This window comes from Corvus kubaryi, unplaced genomic scaffold (genome assembly GCF_017639235.1).
Source record: "Corvus kubaryi isolate FWS band 111438036 unplaced genomic scaffold, C.kubaryi_AGA036_p1.0 37382, whole genome shotgun sequence".
In the NCBI taxonomy this organism is placed as follows: domain Eukaryota; kingdom Metazoa; phylum Chordata; class Aves; order Passeriformes; family Corvidae; genus Corvus; species Corvus kubaryi.
In genome coordinates this window covers 106,210-120,949 of record NW_024581124.1, presented here as the reverse complement: position 1 = coordinate 120,949, position 14,740 = coordinate 106,210, and the positions used below count along the sequence as shown (strand labels likewise).

At 59.3% G+C, this 14,740-nt stretch overlaps 1 protein-coding gene and 1 long non-coding RNA gene across 2 annotated transcripts in view; one reads left to right on the top strand and one right to left on the bottom strand.

Moving 5' to 3' along the window:
* The window catches only part of LOC121667851, a 3,599-nt gene extending 2,985 nt beyond the window's left edge, over positions 1-614 (bottom strand). Inside the window, exon 1 of the long non-coding RNA XR_006017173.1 lies at positions 148-614. This is a non-coding gene — a long non-coding RNA (uncharacterized LOC121667851). The remainder of the gene's footprint in view (positions 1-147) is intronic.
* A 76-nt stretch (positions 615-690) lies between these two features.
* On the top strand, positions 691-14,699 carry SLC25A1 (solute carrier family 25 member 1). The gene is made up of 9 exons (XM_042034960.1): positions 691-839; positions 10,848-10,955; positions 11,079-11,178; positions 11,411-11,549; positions 12,031-12,115; positions 12,275-12,379; positions 12,760-12,875; positions 13,194-13,267; positions 13,362-14,699. Exons 1-9 carry the CDS (start codon positions 749-751, stop codon positions 13,474-13,476), a joined length of 933 nt encoding a protein of 310 aa, XP_041890894.1. The 5' UTR covers positions 691-748; the 3' UTR covers positions 13,477-14,699.
* Positions 14,700-14,740: the final 41 nt, after the last annotated feature.

Here is a 14,740-nt window from a genome sequence, read left to right as displayed (position 1 = left end):
TTCTCGGTGGGTTTCCCTGTCCCCAATTTTTTAATCAAAATTTTTTTTACCCCCCCCCCCCCCCCCCCCCGGCAAAAAAAACACCAAAAAGCAAACCAACAAAACCACCAACCAATCCCGGTAAACCCGGAGTGTCACTGCACTCACACCAGCCTTTTAATTTGAGAATGTTTTTGTTTCTCTTCCGCCTGCACTGGGCGTTCACGTGCGCTTCCTACCCCGGGAGTTCCTGGTCTCCGTTCCTCACTGAAACAGAAGGGATTCAAGCCAAGGGCCCGAGAGGAGCAAACCCTCCCCTTTCCCTCTCCTCGGACGTTCGTCCCCGCGCAGGAGCGCGCTGTTGTGTATCCTCGCTGATCGAGGGGGTTTGGGATGGTTCAGAGCTGGTCCTGGCCTAAGCGTGCTGATGCTGTTCATGGGAGGAGGCACTGCTGTCCACGTCCCTCCGGCCGGACTGGCATCTCTCCGTGCCCACGCGGAGGCTTTTCCCGTGGATTCCTGGGCGCGGGCTGAGCAACCCCCATTCGCGCAGCACCGAGGCGCGGGGCGGCTCATGCCGCTGCTCCGTTGCCGTCCTCCCGCACAACTGCTCCCCGCACAGCCGCTCCCCGGGCCACCCACGGGCCACCCTCGCCCCGCCCCGCCCCGCGAGGATGTGACGCCGCCGGGGCCGCCCCTCGCGGGCGCGGCTCTGAAATAGGGCTCGGCAGCCGCCGCCGGGCAGCCGGAGCCACGGAGCAGCGCGGCCATGCCCGCCCCCGCCGCGCCCCGCAGTCTGGCCGCCGCCGCCCCCGCCGGCAAGGCCAAGCTCACGCACCCCGGCAAGGCCATCCTGGCAGGTAAGGGGCCCCCCGAGGCTCTCCCGGGGCCGGGGCTCGCCCCGCCGCTGCCAGCGTGGGCATCCGGCTGGGCGGGGGCTGCCGGACCCGCCCCGGGGCGGCGGCGCTCCCGTAGGTGCTGCTCCATCCCGGGACTGCCGCCCCTCTCCCGCTGCCCGCGGAAGTCGACCCCGCTGGACCGGGGTTTCTCTTCGGCCACAGCCAAAGAGCTCCCGCGGCTGCATCCCGAGCCTGGACGCTGGCTCCGGGGCTCATCCCGTCCGCGGGGACCGGAACGTCTTGCTAGGCTGTTTCTGCAGCCGGTGGTCCGGCCGGGAAGGTGCCGGTGGGCTCGGACATGACGCGGGGCGAGAGGCGTTCGCGGGGTTCAGCGGGGTTCAGCAGGAGGAAGCGGAACTGATGGGAGAGGCTGGTGGCAGCAAGGACCCCACAGGCTCCCCCGAAGGTGTTAAGGGACAGCAACAGCAGCAGTCGGTTGTCCCTGCCCCAGCTGTGTCCCACAGGCTGCGCTGATACAGCTCCTCTGAGGGCTGCTTGGTCCCTCCTTTGTGCCTCAGCATCAGTCCCTATGGATCAGGGCGTGTTTTCCCGTCCAGTTCTGACCGCTTCCATGGGATCAAAATAGGCTCCGAGTGCAGCAGTAACTGCAGAGTTAACGCTCTGCCTCCTGTTTGTGGCTGCTTCGAGCTCTGAGCTGAATGGAGTCCAAGACAGTCGCAGGCTTGTTAAACTCCTTTGTAGCTGTTCATTAGCTCCCTGGTTTCTCCTGCCAGTCCCAGGACAATTCCCAGAGTGGAGATTAGCGTCTTTGTTTTGAAATGAGCCATCTCAGCCTCGACATGATTGGCATGTTTAGAGCTTTTGTGTTTTCCAGCCAGTTCCCCCTCCTACGATTGTGCCTTTGTTTGTCTATCCAACTCCTCGCTCCCCTTCAAGGGCAGAGCTCCAGCCTCCAGTAGCGGGGCCGGGGAGCATCGGGGCTGTGCCCGCAAGGGGAGCGGAGCCGCGGCCGCTCCGGCTCTGCCCACCGGTACTGCCCCCGCCCCGGCGGGCGGCCTCCCTCGCAGCACCGGGAGAGCTGCCGGGCGTGGATGCGGCCGCTGGAGCGTGCAAAGGGTGCCGAGGCCTCCCAGGGTCACGTCTCCGGGAGTGGACTGTGCTATCACTCGGCTGCCTGGCCAAAGGGCTGGGGCACAAGGAGGAGGCAGTCTCCAGCGAGAGGGGTGCCTTCTCGCTCAAGTGAACCCTTTGGTGAGGCTGGGCTCCTCCAGAGCTCTGTGCCCCTCTGTGCTGCCCCACCTCAAAATGGGTTGGTTTTTTCAGGCCTCTTGACTTAAAGGTCTTTTAAATGGGATTTAATCCAATTTTGGAATGGGAAGGACAGGCTCTTTCCTTCTTGTCCACCCTTCCCAGTCTTTCACAACTTGCTGTCCACATGCAGTGCATCAGGTTGTCACTGCCTGGACCAGTGTACCAGGATACTTTCATAGATCTTGTGTATATCTGTAATCAGGATCACCAGCTTATCAGTATCAGTGTCCCGTGAGAGAGGTTGCAGCAGACTTGCTCTGCTCTCCCCTGCCCAGAGGAGTTGCTGTGGGTATGCCTGGAAGCTGTCCCGATGTAAAGGAAGGGACATGGTGCTTGTGGCCTTTGCCAGGTGCCAGGTTGGGCAGTACAGCACAAAGCTGTATGTGCACCTGCTTGGGGGGCCCTTCTGGGTTTATGTGAAGCTGCAGAGGTAGAAGAAGGACCCTACTGAGACGCTGGTCTTCTCCTCACAGGCTGTAATCAGAGTAATTGGTTAACGGGCAGAAGTCCAGAGCCAAGCCTCTGTGGCATCTAATTGTATTAGAGAACCACAGAAATGGGAGAAAGCTGCTGTTAACTCCCTGTGCCCTGGTCTGCTCAGCCCTCCAGCCCCTTGCTGGGGGATGCAATGCTGTTTGTGGCTGTCTCTGCTGACTTTAAGGGGTTTGCTGATGCTCTCAGAGTTTCTCATCTGACATCTGTCTGCACAACAGGGGTGCATGCTTCAAAGCTCCACGTTCTGGAGAGCTGGAGGTCTCAAGATGGAACATTCCTGCTGTGCTTCATCAGCCTGTGCTGGTGGAGTTAAGCCGTCATCCCACCCTGGGTGTGTATCTGCTCCCAGACCCCGTGTGTAATTGGGATCCTCTGCCAGGGAGGCACAGCTCCCTCGGCTGCCCAGACCTCAACAGGCTGGGGTTGTCTCTTTTCTGAAGAGATGCAAGTAGAGCGCTGTCTGCCAAGAGCTCTTCTCCTTCAGTTGTCGCAGCAGACAAAATGCAAGGTTAAAAATTAATTTGCTAATGGGCTCTCCTTTGTCCAAGCAGCTGTTGTGTGCCAAGGCAGTACTTCACCTTGCAGTGACAACGCTGCCGGTGCTGCTGTGGCTGTGTGTGGCCTGAGCACATGAAGGCAGCTTGACCTCTTCTGCTGGGTAACAACCTGTTAGCAGGCAGGCCAGGAGCCCAGCCATGTCTCCAGCCTCCCCACAGCTAGCTTTCCCATTTTGTGCTGTGGTTTCCAACAGCCCACCAGACTCCTGTCCCTCCCACCAGCATCCTGAAGGGCTGTGTGCTGCTGATCTGCTGTGCTCCCAGCACAGGGCCACACTGCAGTGGGGAGCTTGAAATAAAGGCAGTAAGTGGTGAGACAGGAATGCTGGTGGGAAAGTTGTCATTCACCTCTGGGATTCCTGAGAGAGCCCCTTTGCTGGGTTTTTGGATGCCATGTTGGGTCAGCTCGAGCCAACCTGCAGCATGGGCAATTTCCAGCCCAGCACAAATGATCTTTGCCATTTGCAGGCAAACCCTCGCACCCCTGCCCTCCTTGGGAACTTTGCTCGAAGTTATCAGTGCTCATTTGATGAAAGGCTCTGCCTGCCTTCGCCAGAGTTAAGTACAGCCTTATTCTGGTTTTAGCTGGCTTTGAAGCCTGGGGTCTGCTCCCTCCCACGGAGAAGCTCCCAGCTGCCTTGCTCTCTGTGTGGTACCTCTGCTCACCCGGGGCTGCTGCACAGTTGTTCCTGCCTACACCTAATCCTGCCTGGGCAGGGAGGCAGGACGCCTGGATGTTGTCCTACATGATGCTGGATTTGGAAAGAGCTCACAGTGGTTGTGGCTGCTACCCTGGTGTTGGCTACCACTGGCAAATAGCAGTGATGTGCACCAGGGTCCAAGGGGGAGCATGGGCAGGGGAGAGGGACTCTGCAGGGAGAGAGAAGGGCCTGAAGAGAGAGTCGGGCATGAAGCAGGGTTCAGCAGGGAGTCCAGGCTCCTGAACAAAGCAGTAATTAGATCTTCAGTTTCCTCTTCTTTGTTAGTCCTTGATATTATCTTTCTTAGGAAATACTGTACCTGCAGAGGAGAGGAGTTGGAGACTGGGTGTGAAAGCTGAGACTTGCCTCTTGCAGAGCAGGTCTCCTTTCCCAAAAGTCCCAAGTCCATCTGTATTTGCAGGGCTGTTGCTCTCAGGAGAGGCTGTGAGGGAGGTTGTGCTGCTGTGAATGGCTGTGGTCCAGCACACTCCCTGGTTTTGAGATGGATGCCTGGTGCTCACAGCAGAGTAGGGGATGTTGCCCCCTTCATGCTGAGCCGGGTGGAGGCTAAGCACAGCCAGGGGGAAGGACTGGTGAGCGTGGAGGGAACCAGTCCTGCCAGGTCTGCTGGCCCTCAGTACATCACTCCTGGCTGTGGTTTCTCCTACAGTTGCCTCCTCTGGCTGTCATCTGTTTGGGGGTGGGGCACAAGGACCATGTTAGCCTTGAGTGTGTCCTGGCTGCCTGGGAGCCCTCATGGGCTGCAGTGGAAACCTGTAAGAGCCCCAAGGCTCCTGGTGGGAGGAGGATGTCAGCCCCAGGGCCAGGAAACCACACTGGGGTGTCCCTTCGGTCTAACAGATTCTGGGTGAGCTGGGGTTAACCCTGGGCTCTGAAATTTGAGATTTTCACATGCCTGATGCTCTGCTTGACATTCTGCAGGCAACTGTTTTCTCTGGGTTGATGTAAACGATCGGAAGGACTCGTCCATCTTCCTGAGACGATGAGCGCCATGAGCTGACAGCTCGGGGATGTTGCAGCATCTCTCAGCTCTGACAGCCCTGTGTGGTGCATGCCAATGTAGCCTCCCTGCTCCTGCTTGTGCCCTGAGGTCTCAGGTCACCTCTTGACATCAGGGATTGATTTTCTGGCCATCTCTTCTCTCTCCCTGTGCTCCAGTGCTTGGTACACAGTCACTCCCCTGTGCTGGGGGCTGGGAGATCAGAGCCTGTCCCCAGGGAACTCTCAGTCCTCTGGCAGTGGCTCCTTCATCCATCTGCAGGGCTGTGCTGAGGGAGTCATCCAACAGCCCTGGGCTCCGACACTGGCTCCCTGTTGCGTGTCTTTAGAGAGTTTTTTGACTCTTGGTTGGTGTCTGAAGTCAAGTGGTGGGCTGGCCAGGAGCCAGCTCATAGTGATAGAGCTGGGGCCTTGAGGTGTGCAGGGCAACGGGGAGAAGGTGACTTGAGCAGGACGGGGAACCTGGCAGTGTCCAAAGGTGGAGTCAGCACCAAAGGAAGAGGATGCTGTGACTGTGAGCACAGGGAAATGGCTTCTGCCATCATACTCACAGCCGAGAAGTTTAAAAGTAATAATGATTAATTGTCATATTGAGAAGTAAATGCAAAGCGGTGATGAATGAGTGAGTTGTGAAAGGACAGCCTGTTCAAACAGGACAGTTCCAGTAAGATTCAGGACAAATTATTTCATCCCATCCGTAGTGTTATCTGCAGCGCTGTTTGCACGGGGCTGTTTACCCACAGTGGCACAGGGTGCAGAGGGGCACCTCTCGTGTTTGCCATTCTCTGTATCCCTGGGGGAGGTCAGACCTTCACCAGCCTGCCTGTAGCACTCTCCCATGACCAAAACAGCTGTGAGTGTGTGTTTACTGCTGGACATGCTGAACCCCTGTGCTCCCCACTGGCCTTGCCCCTGTCAGATGGGAGACCTTCCTAATCCCAGCATGGGGACAGACACCCTCTGAGCCTGCTGACCTGCTGCAGGACATGTTTTTTCCCTTCTAACCAAAACACAGGTAAACTTCTGGCAGTCTGGTTTGGGGAAGCAGCCTTCCCCATCTCAGCACTGAGTCAGACTTTTGGTGGCAGAGCTGCCGTGGTGGTTTTCCACAAGGATGTGGCTGCGGATGGGTGATGAAGAGCTGCCCGTGGCCAGAGGAGGTGCCCGGGTGAGGAGTGCAGTGCTGGAGTCCTGGCGAGAGCCAGCTGTCCTGGAGAGCTGCAGCCCCAGCGAGGCTCCTGCCTGCTCCTGAGCCCCGAGTTTCACAAGATGGCCCGTGGTTGGAAGTGCCGGGAGGGTGGAGCTGCTAAACCCGTTTCACCGCTGCAGGCAGGGCAGGATTGCTCCACTGCTGCCTCCAGCTGGGTTTTGGCAATGGATGGGTGAAGAGCAGCCTAGATGGCTGCCAGCGGGGCATGGTCCCTCAGTGTGGGGAGCAGGCAGCCGTCTGGGCTGCAGGGACCTGTCACAAGCTGCTGGTGGGCATTTCTGCCTCCCTGGTTTGTAGCAGCCTGATGGTCTTTGGTTCTTGGGGTTTTTTCTCCTTATTTCCCCAGCTCCAAAAGCTGTGTTGGCTAATGGGAAAGGGCACCAAGTCCCCTTGTGAGAGTGCTGCATGCTGTAAGCACAGCATCCAGGAGCTGGGCAGGATTGCCCCTTGTGCCCATAGTGTGTGGTCTGTGTCACCAGTGTCAGCTGCTCAGCTCACCCTGTCCAGCTGCACCTTCTGCACGTGGGCTGGGAGCCTCCAGAATGGGGAACTCAGGGCTCAGCTTCCGCTGAAAGCCTGTTTGTGCCTTCCTACCATCCTGAGCCACCCGGCTGGGAGAACAGAGAAGCTCCAGGCATGGGGCCTAGGAGAGCTCTGCTGCTTTGCTTCCACACCCTTAGGAATAATTCCCTCTGGCCTGAAAGGATCCTAATGAATCTGAAGTTAAAAGGCGCTTTTTATATGGAAATCAGGTGCTGGTATGTCAGCATAAGAGTGAAATTACTCATAAAATGGAGAGACTGAAATTGCTCTCCAGGTGCTCACTTCTCATCAGAGCTGCACAGAGACCTGCTGCTCCATCTCTCTGCAGGAGCAGGATGCTTTTGCAGGCACAGCCACTTGGAGGAGTGGCAGAGGGGCCAGTGCCACCTCCTGCCCCTCTGTGGCTCCCAGACAGGGCAGTGGATGTTCATTGGGGCACTGCCTCTAGGTAGGAGTTTGCAGAGGGTGACAGTGCCAGTGCTGGCTGTGCAGCCTCGGCTTGTGTCAGTCCTGGGGCTCTCCTTGTCTTCTCCATCGCAGCTGCATCCTCCCACCCTCAGCACTGCCCCCTGTCCTGGGTCTGGAGCTGGGCTCCCTGGGTCGGAGTGGTCAGTGGTGTCCCCAGAAGCTGCTGTGGACGGGGTGTGAAGCCGAACCTGCGTGTGCTGAGGCCATGACGTGTTGTGTGAGCATTACAGGGGCAGCACCCTCCCACTGTCCCCAAAAAGCCCTCTGCTCTCCCTCCTGCCGGCTCTCCCCAGCCGTGCCCAAGGGCTGCAGGCGTGTCCTCAAAGGACGGCCTCCTCTGGTCTCTCCGACGGGGAGAGCTAAACTTTTTCTGGGAAAACTATGCCAGGGTATTTTTCCCGTGTCTCCCTTCCTGCTGGGCCTGCAGTGTCAGGAAAGCTGGCAGCTGAAGCACTTGCAGGCTTGCTGCAGGCAGGGAGCCACTCTCAGTGCTGGGAGTGGGATCGCCCCGCCGAGGGCACCTTCCCTGGGGCCGGGCAGAGCGACCTTCCCTGAAGGACGTTCCCTGTCCTCTGGCTCTGCTGCACCCAGCGAACAGCCAGAGCCTTGGCCCGGCATCTCAGCTGCCCCGCGTGCTCTTTCACCTCCTGAGTGCTGCTGTTCCTGCTGACTCTGCGGTGTTGCAAGAGCTGGAGCTGCTGGTTAAAGTCCGGGTAAACAGGTTGCAAAGCCCCCACAGCCCTGGCGAGGGAGGGGTTTGGACAAAGCTGCTGATCTCGAGTAGTGGAGTGATTTATTTGCATAGAATGAGGTTTCTGCTGGAGTGAAAGTGTGTGGGGAGAGATGACAGCAGAGCAGGACCTCTGATGGGTCTTGCTTGCAGGGCAGGTGGCCTGTGCCACCCTATCTCTCTGTGGGCAAAAGAAAATGGATTAAAATTGCTGCAAGTCATGGAGTGCTCTGTACACCTTCCCATGGGATTTGAGGCCAGAACAACACTGAGGAACAGGGAGAGGAACTGGCAGCATGGGTGCCCTGCTCCTTCATCTTTGGCTAGGGCAGCCTCATTGCCCCAGAGGCTGCCAGTTCCCAGGAACAACATGCTGTTCCTTTGCTGGGCTCCTGTGGATGGCTTTCCTGTGGGATGCTGGGCAGACCCTCTGCCTCCCCTGCATGGACAAGTGTGACTGCTGAGGCTTTGAGCAGGTTGCAGGAGGTGCAGCATCTCTCCCTGTACCATTTGGTGTGGCTGCTGTGAGCTGAGGTGCTGGTTGCCCCTGGACTGCTGCTTGTGTGGGTGCTTCCCTGCTGTCTGGCTCCTGGATGTGCTGGGGCAGGAGCTGGTGCTGAGGGACCGAGAGAGAACAAATATTTATGGTGCTTAAAATGTCCGGCACTTCAGTTCTGCAGTGTAGGAGGGAGGGAGTGGCCTTGGCAGCACCTGGAGTGTTCATGTGGCTGTGGTGGCACAAGGCTGGTGGCACGGTGGTGTGCAGCGGTGTGGGGAGGCGCCAGCTGGTGCTCAGCTTTTTGGGGACTGTTGCACCCAGCTGGAGGACATTGCTCCTTATCATGCTGCTCTCTGGGGCCTGCCAGCTGCTTCTGCACGAGCTGTTTGTCTTTGCAGGAGAAATTAGTGTTTGGCCAGCCCCCTGCCATGGGACCAGCAGTGTCTATCTGCCACTCTGACAGACATGCCAAGGGCAGGAGAGGGTTGAGGGGGTAGCAGGAGTGCTCTGGGGACCCTGGGGATGGTGGCTGTCCTCCTGTGATGCCCCAGGGGAGCTGTTGGCTGGCTGCAGTGCTGTGAGCTGGCCCTGTGGCTTCCTCCCACGCCCCCAAAGCAGCGGGTGCCACGGAGGCGTCAGGGCTGGCAGTGGTCACCCATTGCTGCCTCCTGAGAAGCGCCTGCCTGGGCTGGGCTGGGCTGGGCTGGGCTGGGCTGGAGCTCAGCCCCCCTGGGAACATAGAGGGAAACAAGGGGCCTTTGTTTGCTGTGGCAGAGCTGGGCTGGCCTCATGCCCTGTCCCCACGGGGCCGGGATGCTGCTAGGCTGGGCTGGCCTGTCCTGCCTTGGGTACTCAGTGCCACGGTGTCCCCGTGGATGCTCTTCAAGCACAAAGCTGAGCTTTACATTGTCCTGGCTGTGTTGAGGCTGGCCTGGCTTCTTGGCTCCCTGGGCAGGACAGTGCAGCCTGGTGCTTTTTGTGCCTGGGGGGAAAACCAGTATAAGGCTTTAAGATGGGTGCTGCCCAGCTGCTGGAAGGAATGTGGGGAGGCTGCTTTTCCCTTCCCTCCAGGACTGGGCTGAGAGAAGGCAGCAGTGCTCCAGAACATGCCAGTTGCCAGTGGCACTGGCAGGGGGCAGCTGTATGCAACACCAGAGAGATCAAGGGTCTCTCTTGCAAATCTGGAGGCTGCGCAGAAGAAATAAGACTTTGTGGGAAAGTCTGCTTGTCCAGGGAGTTGGGGCTGCCTGCTCTTGTTACAGGGAGCAGCCATGGGCTGTGGTGTCCCCTATCATCATCCCCTTATGGGGGTACTTTGGGGGGTGCTGATAAGCAGAGCTGTGGCACCAGCCTGTGCTTCACTGCAAAGCAGGATAACAACCACTGCACCCAGTCCCAGCCTCTCCCACAAAGGCAGTGTGTTCCCTGCTGGGCTGTCCCCTGGGCTGTGGTGGGGCTGCAAGCCTGGGGTGGCTGCAGTGGGGGCCACGGTGCTGCTGAGTCACATCAAGGACATGGCCAGGCTGGAGGAGCCACTGGAGGCTGTATGGGAGACTGGGAGCTGGCAGCCCACCTGACCCCACACTGTGCCCCAGCCTGTGGGCTGGAGCATATTCACCTTCCTGGGCAAGGAGCAGGGAGATCCTGGAGGTGCTCAGGGCAGTGTTGACCCCAGTGGCAGTGCCCTGTTCTGGGCTGAGCAGGGTTGGCCCTGTGAGACCTGAGGGGGCTCGGCCACACTTCCTCCTGGTGCCGGCACAAAGGGCTCCCGCTGCTCGGCGGCCCCAGCCGCGCTTTGATGCGAGGAAGCGCCCTGTGATCCGTCGTGGCCGGATGGGCTGAGCCCAGCTCCCCCAGCACTGCTGGGTGCAGCCATGCTGAGGGGAGCCCCAGGGCTGAGAGCCAGCATCCCTCGCTGCCCGGCCATCAGGAGAGGCTGCAGCCGGTGTAATCAGTGCCCAGGAGCCGCCGCTGCGGGAGCCCGGGGCAGCCAGACAGGCTTGATGATAATTGTGCTTCCTGCTGGCATAGCCAGGCCTGCAGATGGGCTCCTACTGCTGTGGGGAGTGGTGCTGGGCCTGCCGCAGCACCACTGGGTTTATAAATCCCAGCGCTGGCAGCTCACCTGGGGGTGCGAGGCGCCAGAGAGGGAGAGGTGCCTTTGAGGGGCAACACACCAGATAGACAGCCATGGGTGCAGTGTTTTGCTCTGTTTTCCCACTCCTTTTCCCAGTCTTCTTGACAGCTCTTGCCATGGCTGGGCAGTGATGCCCATGCAAGGCACCAGGTTGGCACAGGGCCCTGCTGCTGTGTGGAGTTGTCAGGGTTTTGGTGAGGACAGGGACATCGTGTCCCGGCCCAGACCTGGCTGCCAGAGGTCCCAGGCTCAGCCAGCATGGAGCCAGGAGCAGCCATGTGGCACTGAATGGGCACAATGCTGCTCCTGCCTCAGGGTTCCTTCCTCTCGCATGCAGGTGGCCTGGCTGGAGGGATCGAGATCTGCATCACATTCCCTACTGAGTATGTGAAGACACAGCTGCAGCTGGACGAGAAGGCAAACCCTCCCCGCTACAAGGGCATTGGTGAGCAACCTCTCTGGGTTTGAGGCTCCTGGGAGCCTGGCTGGTGCTGGGGGGATTTGGCAGGGCGGTGGTGGGTGGTCCTTGGCGTGGTGGGTGACAGTGGCACCGCTGTGCTCTGCGCAGGGGACTGTGTGAAGCAGACTGTCCGTGACCATGGCATCCGGGGGCTGTACCGGGGGCTCAGCTCGCTGTTGTATGGCTCCATCCCCAAGGCTGCTGTCAGGTATGTGCCCCCATGGCAAGAGGTGAGTGGGGGGGACCCCCCAACAGCAGTGAACAAGGGGGTGGCTTTGCCCTCGGTGTCTCCACTGGCATTTTACCAAAGCCAGGTGGTTTCCCAGGCAAGGGAGGGTCCTCTCACAGGGTGTGCAGCTGCTCCTGGAGACAGACCCATAGTGGGGGGGTGCAGCCCCCCATCCGGGTGCCCAGGGCTTGGCACAGTGGCTCCTTTGCAGGTTCGGGATGTTCGAGTTCCTCAGCAACCAGATGAGAGATGAGCAGGGGCGGCTGGACAGCACACGGGGCCTCATCTGCGGGCTGGGGGCTGGCGTGGCTGAGGCCGTGGCCGTGGTCTGCCCCATGGAGACTGTGAAGGTGGGTGGTTGTGGCTGCTACTGTCCCCTGCCTTGGCACCTCCCCTGCCTTGTGCTGGGCTGGGAGAGGGAAAAAGCCAGGGATGCCCAAATCTGGGGACCTGAGGGCTGTCTGTATTTGCTCAAGACAGTTTTGTAGGGGAGGGTATGATGCTGGAAAGCCCTGTGGAGGTCAAGTCAGGTGGCCCTGGCCCCTCCCCCACTCCAGGGAGGAGCCTCATGCCCAGGAGTCATCTTGTCACCCATTTTATGAGTGTAAGCCCCACATGACTGCTTGCAGCGGCAGTTTCCCAAGTTTTCCTCTGCAAAAGGCATTGCTGGCCATGGGCACAGGCTTCCCCCATGATGTCTCCCAGAGTTGCCTGATTGCATGGGTCAGCTCTGGCCTTGGGACCGTCCCTGGAGCAAGGCAGGAGGTAGCTGGCAGCCCTTTGGGGCCATTGCATTACCTCAGCCAGGACAAGTGCATCATCTCCTCGTAGGTGAAGTTTATCCATGACCAGACCTCTCCCAACCCCAAATACCGTGGTTTCTTCCATGGCGTCCGGGAGATCGTTCGGGAACAGGGTGAGTCCCGGGAAAGTGGCACCCTGATCCCCTGAGTACTGCCTTGCTATGGGGACAGGGTGGGAGGTGGTGGATGGGCACAGGCTGGGACAGGTGGCCTGGTAAGGTTTTTCTCTGCCACTTGAGGCTGGTCTCCCCTCCAACACCCTCTTCTTGCAGGACTGAAGGGGACCTACCAGGGCCTAACTGCAACCATCCTCAAGCAAGGATCAAACCAGGCCATCCGCTTCTTTGTCATGACCTCCCTCAAGAACTGGTACAAAGGTACGGTGCCCTTGGCCCCCCAGGCCGCCCTGGCTCTGCCTCTGGCTCCCCAGCCGCCTTTGGGAGCTGGGATGTTTTTTCCATCCACACACTCCCTATTTCTCATGGCTCAGCCATTTGGAATGGAGGAAAGTGAAAACCAGGGTGGGGTGGCACCGGCTTGTGGCGCTGACAGGTCCTGGTGCTGGAGTATCACTTTCCCACTCACCCTGAGCCCCATGGTGCAGCGTGGGCTGGTGCTGGTGCTGCTGGATGGTCCCCAGCTCAGCATTGCACCCTGATCACAAGCAGCCAGACCTGGGACCTTCCTTGCAGGCTCCCTCAGGAATGTACGCGGGAATCCCACCACCACTCTGCCCTCAACCTCTCTTCCTTCCCAGGAGACAATCCCAACAAGGTCATAAACCCCTTCGTAACAGGGGTGTTTGGAGCCCTTGCTGGAGCTGCGAGTGTCTTTGGCAACACCCCCTTGGACGTGGTGAAGACCAGGATGCAGGTACGGTGCCAGGGCACAGTGTGGGACTGCTCTGCATGCAGCAGCCTGGGGGCACCCACTGCCTGGGAGCTGTTTCCTGCAGTCCCTGGGGCAGGCATGTGATGCCAGTGAGGTTTGGTTGGGAGATGTCTGCGATTGCTCCTGATCCATGGGGAGTGTTTGCACAGAGGTGGGGACATCCCTGTGGGGTCTGATGTCCTGCAGCAGTGGAGAGAGATCAGTTCCTCATGGTACACTGCCAGCTCTCTGCCTCCCCCATGAAATCTCCCAGATGCAACCCTGGCTCTGGCCTCTGATCCTGCTTTTTCCTTCCCACAGGGGCTGGAAGCACACAAGTACAAGAACACCTGGGACTGCGCCTACCAAATCATGAAACATGAAGGGCCCCTGGCGTAAGCTCTGCAGGGGTGGTGGCTGGGAGGAGGATGGGCAGGGAAGGGGCTGTGAGGCACCCAGCCCCATGGCCGCCCTCTCTATCCCTGGCAGGTTTTACAAGGGCACAGTGCCTCGCTTGGGCCGTGTGTGTCTTGACGTGGCCATCGTCTTCATCATCTACGATGAGGTGGTCAAATTCCTCAACAAAGTGTGGAAAACGGACTGAGGGGCCGGGCCAGGCAGCCCCCGCCTCCTGTGCCCCGCAGGGCTGCAGCTGGAGAGCAGAGACCAAACCCACACCCGCCTGCGGCACTGCTGGGGCCAGGTCTGCCCTGCACACCCCAAACCTGGCCACCTTTATCTTTAGGAACAGGCTCTGGAGCAGGTTAAATTACTAGTTGTGTGCTAAAAGGAGCAGGGAGGGAGCTGCATCCCACCATCCCAACCCCCAGCATCCCAGGTCATGCCCACCCCAATCTCCTGGTGACACTTTCCCCCGGCCCCACATCAGCTTTGTGTTCTGGTTAACCAGGGTGAGATGTCCCTTGGACAGTGGCCTTGGGGCTCCCAGCAGCCAGGAGCTGCTGACTGCCTGGGGAGCAGCTGTTTTGGAGGTGCTGAGAGCCCCCTCGAGCCCTGTGGGTGCAATGTCAAGCTGTACATCACAAGCTGACAGTGGGGCTGATGCCACCAGCCGGGTCACAGCAGCTCTGGGAGGGGGCCCAACAGCCCTGCACCCCCGGGATGGGAGGGCAGTGACCGCCTGGTGTGACCCCAAGCTCCCTCCTCCCTCCCTGCCAGCACCAAGACCACCGGCGTGCAACATCCCATCCAACCCCTTCCCTGGGGTCCTGCTCAGTCCTGGGCTGCTGAGCAGGGCTTCCCCAAAATTGCACATACAGCCAGGCCTTTAGTTCTGCTCCCTGTGGGCTGGGGTTGGGGTGAGCTGGGTGTCGCTCACCTGCCGTTTACAGCCGAGGCGTGTGTGCGAGCCGGGGCGAGGCAGTGCAGCCCCACGCCACAGGCTTGGCCCCTCGGCCAGGGGTGCAAACTCCTTTCTTCTGCCACATTCCCTGCATCTGCCCTCCTGCCGGTTCTCTGTGGTGCCGTAGGTGATCCCGTAGCTTTTGGAGCTTCACGCTGACTCACTAACACCCGTAGCCGTGGGGCTGGAGCCCTGCCCTGCCCGTGCCAGGCTCGCCTCATTGGATTTGTGCCAAATTTCTCCCGGAGGGAGCTGGGGGTGCAGGAGCCAGGGCTCAACCCGTCCCTTGTCTCTCTTGTAGCCAGCGATGAGCTCAGCCTTAACACAGGAGGGTGAAGAAGGAAAGCCCAGGCACGGTTTACCTGCGGCTTTTGGCTCTGAAGCCAGTGAGGGTTGCATTAGATTTTTTTTAAATTATTATTCTGTTTTACATTCGCAATTTGAATAAAATCAGTCTGGCTGTAGCAGCTGCGTTGGCGTCCGGGCTGTGCTGAGTGGGCAGTGA